The sequence below is a fragment of the Pristiophorus japonicus genome, chromosome 31 (genome assembly GCF_044704955.1).
Source record: "Pristiophorus japonicus isolate sPriJap1 chromosome 31, sPriJap1.hap1, whole genome shotgun sequence".
NCBI lineage: Eukaryota > Metazoa > Chordata > Chondrichthyes > Pristiophoridae > Pristiophorus > Pristiophorus japonicus.
The window spans coordinates 12,636,680-12,644,359 of record NC_092007.1 but is presented as its reverse complement, the minus strand read 5'-3'; the positions used below and the strand labels follow the sequence as shown (position 1 = coordinate 12,644,359).

Below are 7,680 nucleotides of genomic sequence, written 5' to 3'. Positions count from 1 at the left end.
TATTCGCCAAAACCCCTCCCTGTGGGAGTGCGTTCCACATTGTCACCCCTCTCTGGGTAAAGAAGTTTCTCCTGAATTCCCCATTGGATTTATTAGTGAATGTCGTATATTGATGGCCCCTAGTTCTGGTCTCCCCCACAAGTGGAAACATCTTCTCTACGTCTACCCTATCGAAATCTTTGATGAACTTAAACATCTCCATCAGCTCACCCCTCAGCCTTCTCTTTTCTAGAGAAATGAGCCCCAGCCTTTCCTGATAGTTATAACCTCTCAGTCTGGTATCGTCCTTGTAAATCTTTTTTTCACCTTCTCCTGTTTGTAATATGGAGACCAGAACTGTGCACGGTGCTCCAAGTGTGGTCTAACCACGGTATATGGAGACCAGAACTGTGCACAGTGCTCCAAGTGTGATCTAACCGAGGTATATAGAGACTGGAACTGTGCACCGTGCTCCAAGTGTGGTCTAACCGAGGCACTTGTTGACCAGAACTGTGCATCCTGCTCCAAGTGTGGTCTAAGCAAGGTTTATGGAGACCAGAACTCTGCACAGCGCTCCGAGTTTGGTCTCACTGACGTTGGCAGCAAATCTAACAGAACTTATTTGCTTTCGAATTCCATACTTCCCGAAATGATCTCCGGTGCTTGGTTTGCATTTTTATGGTCATAATTATGAGGGAGGTAATGAGTGGCCATCGCAATGTCGGAGGGTCTTGAGTGAGACAGCGTCGCAATTTCGAAGGTGGAATCTTTCAAATGAGACATTAATGCTGGGCCCCGTCTGCCCTCACAGGTGGAATGTAAAAGATCCCACGGCCATTACTTTGAACAAGAACTGAGGGGATTTCTCCAATATATATCTCTCAAACATCAACAACAGAAAAATGAGCTGCTCATTTACCCACGTTGCTGTTTGTAGGAGCTGGCTGTGCATTGTGGCATCCTCCTCTCTCGCCACAAGTGTCTTAATTCCTCAAAGTACAGAAGCATTGCAAGACCTGTTGATTCCACTCAGAAAAGAGGATGTTTATATCATTGCCGGTCATTGGGCCAGTTGGAGATTAAAGTCCAACTACAAATTATTTACAACCCAGAAACAGGCCATTGGGCCCCACCGCTCCGTTGCCGCGGTTTATGTCCCACCGCTCCGCGCCGGGGTTTATGCTCCACACCAGCCTCCTCCCTCCCCTCTCCATCTCATCCCATCGCCATATCCCTCTATTTCTTTCTCCCTCATGTGTTTATCCAGCGTCCCCTTCAATGTATCTCTGCTATTCGCCTCAACTCCTCTCTGTGGGAGTGATTGTCACATTCTCACCCCTCTCTTGGTGAAGAAGTTTCTCCTGAATTCCCCATTGAATTTATTAACTACTGTCGTATATTGATGGCCCCTAGTTCTGGCCTCGCCCACAAGTGGAAACATCTTCTCTACGTCTACTCTATCGAACCCTTTCATAATCGTAAACACCTCCATCAGGTCACCCCTCAGCTTTTATTTTCTAGAGCAATGAGTACCAGCCATTAGTGATAGTTATCACCTCTCAGCTCTGGTATCGTCCTTGTAAATCTTTTTTTCACCTTCTCCTGTTTGCAATATGGAGACTGGAACAGTGCACAGTGCTCCAAGTGTGGTCTAATATCGGTATATGGAGACCAGAACTGTGCACAGTGCTACAAATGTGGACATACCAAGCTATATGGTGACCAGAACAGTGCACAATGCTCCAAATGTGGTCTAACCACCATTTATGGAGACCAAAACTCGTACACGGTACTCCATGTCTGCTGTAACCCAAGTATATGGAGATCAGAACTGTGCACAATGCTCCAACTGTGGACATACCAAGGTATATGCTGATCAGAACTGTGCACATTGCTCCAAGTGTGGTCTAACCAAGGTATATGGAGACCAGAACTGTGCACATTGCTCCAAGTGTGGTCCAACCCAGGTGTATGGTGACCAGAACTGTGCACAGTGCTCCAAGTGTGGACATACCAAGGTATATGCTGACCAGAACTGTGCACATTGCTCCAAGTGTGGTCTAACCAAGGTATATGGAGACCAGAACTGTGCACATTGCTCCAAGTGTGGTCTAATCCAGGTATATGGACCCAGAACTGTGCACACTGCGCCAAGTGTGTCCAACGAAGGTTAGCTGCAAATTTAACATAACTTCTTTGCTTTTGAATTCCATCCTTCCCAAAATGAAGGGACCGTCCTTCACATGATACTTTATACCAACGCCCCTTCTGTCCTCTTGTGTGGATGTAAAAGATCCCACGGCCATTATTGGATGAAGAACAGGGGAGTTCTCTCCCGTGTTCTGCGGCCAATATTTATCCATAAACATCACACCAGTTGTATCGGACCAAGATTCAATGCTGCTAAATTGCAGCCTCCAATCTGATCGGTAAATATCTGCCGAGTTGCTGTTTGTACAGTGCCGAGAAAAGATCTGACACCATCTCCTCACGAATCATGTGATCGGTTGTCGTCAGAGAAAGGAAATGGGTTGGTCTGTATAGGAGAGGAAGGGAATATCTGAAGGCAGAACTCTCCGACTTCGAACTAGCAGGTCAGACAAGCAGAGTCTCTCGGTCACTCTTCGTCTTGTACTTGCAACAGGAGCCCAGCAGACACAGGTAATTCTACAGATCACCATCGACTTTAAGGATTGCCATGGGGATCGATAGGGTACCAGTTTGATTCCTGGGATGAGAGGGTTATCAATTTCGGAGGGGCACTACTGAGTGAGTGCTGCACTGTCGGAGGGACAGTGCTGAGGGAGTGCCGCACAGTCATGTTTTAAATATTGAGGGAGTGTCACACTGTCGGCGGGGCAGTACTGAGTGCGTGCTGCACTGTCGGTGGGGCAGTACTGGGGGAGTGCCGCACTGTCAGGTGGGACATATTGAGGGAGTGCCGCAGTGTCGGCGGGGCAGTACTGACTGCGGGCTGCACTGTCGGAGGGGCAGTACTGAGGGAGCGCCACACTGTCGGAAGGGCAGTAGTGAGGGAGAGCTGCATTTGCCATTGGTGGGTGGAGATATTCAGATGGCCCGCGAGTTCACGTGAACACACGCGCGGGTGATGGTCGAACAGATGCAGCTTCCTTCAATGCATCTTAATATTAACAGTTTTATTTATATAGCGCCTTTAATGTAGTGCAACTTCTCAAAGCGCTTCGCAGGAGCGTTATCAGACACAATCTGACCCCGAGTCACATAAGTAGATATTAGGGACAGGTGACCAAAAGCTGGGTCAAAGAGGTCGGTTTTTAAAGCGCGCCTTAAAGGAGGAGAGAGAGGTGGAGAGGTTTAGGGAGGGAATTTCAGAGCTTTGGGCCAAGGCAGCTGAAGGCACGGCCATGGTTTACAGCCTGTCTCATCCACCGGGCTCACAACCACCTGCCCCATCGTGGATCCCCCGAACCCAACGGGCTGCGGTTTTATTGAGTTTTGTGAACATCACGTGACTGCATAAACCACTCCCAACTCAACAGCGCGACAAACCTGTGAGCATACTCACTGCTTCCCCTTTTTAGAAGCAAGATTTTTGCAGAATATTTCAGAAGATTACTTATCGTGATTACAATTTTACAAATTCGACTTCTCAGCCTGAATATGTTGCTATAAGCTTTTAGCCTCCTCCTGCTCCGACTGCCATTTCTTTGCTGTAGGCCGGCTAGGCCCATTTTCCACATTCTTGTTTGATGCCGGAGATTGTCTTGGGGAATTTCTGCTTTTTGGGTGTATAGCCTGGGATTCCTGCCTTCTATCTTCCTGTGTCCTCTTGAATGTCCCTGGAAACCTTACATCCGTCCTCATGTTAGCATTCTTCCTAAGTTCTTGATCGTCCCAGTTATCAATATCCTGTCTCGTTGGCTCACGTTTCCTCACTAGCCTTCCCAACTGAAGCCCAACTCTCCGCCCCCACCCGCCCCACTGGATGGTACAGAGATTCCCCTGAAATCTGCCGCTGTGTCTTTTGTCATATCAATCCAACGATTATTAATCATTACAACGGTTCTGAAATCCCGACATGAGGAATGTCCTGCCTTGCCCTTCACTGCATATGCTGCAAAATCTACACTGTTCTGATCGGTTTCTACCCAGTGAAGTCTTTGATTATCGTTGTATTTAGCTGCCGCTACAAAGTGTTGCCTTACTTGGCACCGCTAGCTTCTTTCCCACTTGAACCCACACTGTTGTATGGTCGCCATTACACCTATGACATCGAGTCGCCTTGGTTTCATAACCCTCCCTGAGACTACAGTTCACCCTCTCTTACGTGTGTCCACCTCGGTGACTGTGAACTGCTACTACTGCTGGTAATGGGTGAAATTCCTTAATATTTTTCTCTGCCATAGAGGTGGCTATCTTGCAAGCATTCTCCAAAGAGAGATCATCCATAACTAACAATTTTGATTGGATGCGTTCATCCGTTAGTCCAAATAGAAATTTATCTCAAAGAGCATGATCCAAAATCGCAGTGTAGAGATAATTTTCCTTTGGCATTAAAGTGTTCACTGAGGTTTCATCAAGTGTTGGCATCTCATTGTGAATTTATAGCTCTCTGCTATTTCTAAACGGTGTGGATCAAAATGTTTCTCCAGTATCTTTCGTGTGTCTGAGAATGAAGCATCCTAAAACTTTCTTGAGGTTAACAAATTCTCTAAGATACCATGATTCTCTGCACCAATCATAACTGACAGAATAGATTTCTTCATCCCCTGAACTGCTTGATTGCTTAAGTGCGATTCAGCAACACCTGCTGAGACGTCACAAATGTCATTAGTTGTAAAAAAACATTTGTAATATTTAACTGTAGGATCTAAACGACTCCTTCTTCCTGTCAAAGGCTCCCAAATTACTCAAATAACTCGTTGTCACATCTATTTTTCCTTCTTAACTTAATAGCCGTTATCTCTCTCAATAATCTTGAATTGCTTTTCAATGACACTAAATGGCTGTCCTTAAGCTCTGTTTGTTAGTTCAATACTACTCATGGGTTCTTTGCTTAAGAATTCCGATAGGACTCATTTGTATTAATCGCTAGTTGGTTTATTGGCAAAAGTTTTAACAATCAGACGACACATTACCAGTCCGTCCACCAAGCTCACAACCACCTGCCCCATCGTGGATCCCTCGAACCGAGCGGGCTGGGGTTTTATTGAGTTTGGTGTACTTCACGTGACTGACTAAGCCAGACACAATGCAACAGCTCTACCAACCTGTGAGCATTCTCATAGGTGCATAAATTGCAGGGGAGGATGCACAAGAGACCAGAGTTGGAGGAGCTCAGAAATCTCGGAGCATAATATGGGCTGGAGATGCTTTCAGATATGGCGAGCAAGGGGGCCAGGACGCATTGTCGGGACGAAAGCCAATGTAGGTCAGCGAACAACAGTAGGGTGATGGGTGAATGGGACTCGGTGTGAGTTAAAAGGTGGGAGTTTGGGATGAGCGAACGATTAGGGAAGCTAGGCAGAAATGCGTTGGACTGGACATGTCTAGAGGTAACAAATGCACGAACGAGGGTTTCAGCAACAGATAGACTGAGACGAGGCGGAGGTGGGCGATCTAACGGAGATGGAATTATCATGCCAAACTTCGTGATTGCAGTACTTGGGTCAACACTGACGGATTTTTCTCTCTCTCTCTCACTTTGCTTCCACTCTCTCTCTCTATCCTGCTCTCCCTCTCTCTCTCTGTCTTGCTCCCTCTCTCTCTCACTCGCTCTCTCTCTGTCTCTCTCCATTTCTTCAGGTGGGACATCTGAAATGGAGCCCGAGGATCTTCAGTTGACCAATTCCAGCGAGGTTCCGCACAATGTCCCGGCGACTGGGAACTACTCCAGCATTAGGCGTGCGATGCAAGTCTGCGCTATTGTGGTCTATGTCGTCACCTGCATCCTGGGCGTATTGGGCAATGGGCTGGTCATCTGGGCCACCGGCTTCAAGCTGAAGAGAACGGCCTACACCGTCTGGTTGCTGAGCCTCGCCGTGGCTGACTTCACTTTCTCTCTGGTGCTCCCGCTCTCCATCACCGAATTCGCCCTGGGCAACCACTGGCCCTTCGGCTGGCTGCTCTGCAAGCTTCACTTCTGGGTGCTGTCCCTCTGTGTGCACGCCAGCATCTTCACGCTGGTTGCCATCAGCGTGGACCGCTGCATCTCGGTGGTGCTGCCCGTCTGGTCCCGGAACCACCGCGGCCCACGGCTGGCCGCGCTGCTCAGCCTGGGGGTGTGGGTGGCGGCCGCCTTCCTGAGAGCACCAGCTTTCGTTTTTCATCAATTGGTATTGTGGGGCGACCGCACGCTGTGCGGCATCTTCAGGCATGACACCTGGCAGCAAGTTCGGATCCTCAGCTTCTTCCTCATTGCATTCCTCCTCCCATTCCTGGTCATCGCTGTCAGCTACACCATCATCGGGCTGCGGCTGAGGTGGGGCCGCTTGATTCCCAGCGGCGGCAAGCCATTCAGGGTCATGGCCGCCATCATCCTGGCCTTCCTCCTGTGCTGGGCGCCCTACAACATCTGTTCTATCCTCGTCCTGCTCCAGCCGCGCAGCGAGCCATTGCCCCTGGCGCTCAGCGTGGGCATGCGGCTCAGCTACAGCCTGGCCTACTTCAACAGCTGCATCAACCCCGTCCTCTACATCTTCATGTGGCAGGACTTCAGGGACCTGCTCAAGAAGACGCTTCACCGGGTCAACAACCAGGGGGAATCAATGCAAAGTAATTTGTAGGAGGTTGAGAGGGGATTTGTGGGGGCGTTTCTCCACCAAGAGGTTGGTTGGGGTTTGAAACTCACTGCCTGAAAGGGTGGCAGAGACAGAAACCCTCACTGCATTTAAAAAGTACTAAATGTATCTGACAGAGATTCAGTGCAAACTCTGCAAGACACAACATTTTTTGTCTCATTTTCTGCTAATAACTGTGCTTGCAAACTGCTCCAGGATAGCTGAAAACATGGGTTGCCCAATTTTTATCGACCCCAAGGCTTTTTCGAATTTAAAATTTTTTCCGATGTTTTTTAATATGTCACAGCTGCAAAGTGACAGTTCTCACAGGCTTTGTCTGGGAACTGTGAAGAGAAGAGAATGAAAGATCGACTCATGGTGAAAGGCTTTCCCTTTGTTTTAGACCTAGACAATTACATACACGGTGGACAAACATCCAGAAAACTAGCAAAGGATGGCGGTAACACGTGAGGTCAGTGCTGCCGTCAATGTGAGTGGTATCTGGTCAGTTACCGAGGGAATCAGGGGGTTAATTTCCAATCGCTTACTAAGCCTCGAGTTAACTCATGTGTTAGAGTCTTTGCATTGTATTCACTCAGGTTTTAAGCAGTGTTTAACTGTTAAGTACTTTATGGGATTGGTTGTGCGGGTTAATAATTAGAAATTATTGTGCATTTGATGCTATTGTGATTGCTTGTATTTCTTTCCATTATTCTAAGTAAACATTACCCCTGGATAGGGATGAGAAGAGGAACATCCTGTGTCTGTGTTGTTTTTGTCACACAAGTTCGAACCCTGCAAATTGGAAGAAAATATATAAATGTTACAGGCTAAAACTGCGATATGTTCTTTATGACATCACTAACATAAGCATTACACAAGATGGCTCTTGCTGGAAACTGGCATCATGTGACTTGTCACATGGCCCTTTTCTTGTTTC

At 47.7% G+C, this 7,680-nt stretch overlaps 1 protein-coding gene across 1 annotated transcript; it reads left to right on the top strand.

The window, feature by feature from the left end:
- Window positions 1-2,608: 2,608 nt before the first annotated feature.
- On the top strand, window positions 2,609-6,746 carry LOC139240362 (chemerin-like receptor 1). Its single transcript, XM_070868832.1, has 2 exons — window positions 2,609-2,640; window positions 5,767-6,746. The coding sequence occupies exon 2, from the start codon at window positions 5,781-5,783 to the stop codon at window positions 6,744-6,746; it is 966 nt and encodes a 321-aa protein (XP_070724933.1). The 5' UTR covers window positions 2,609-2,640; window positions 5,767-5,780.
- Window positions 6,747-7,680: the final 934 nt, after the last annotated feature.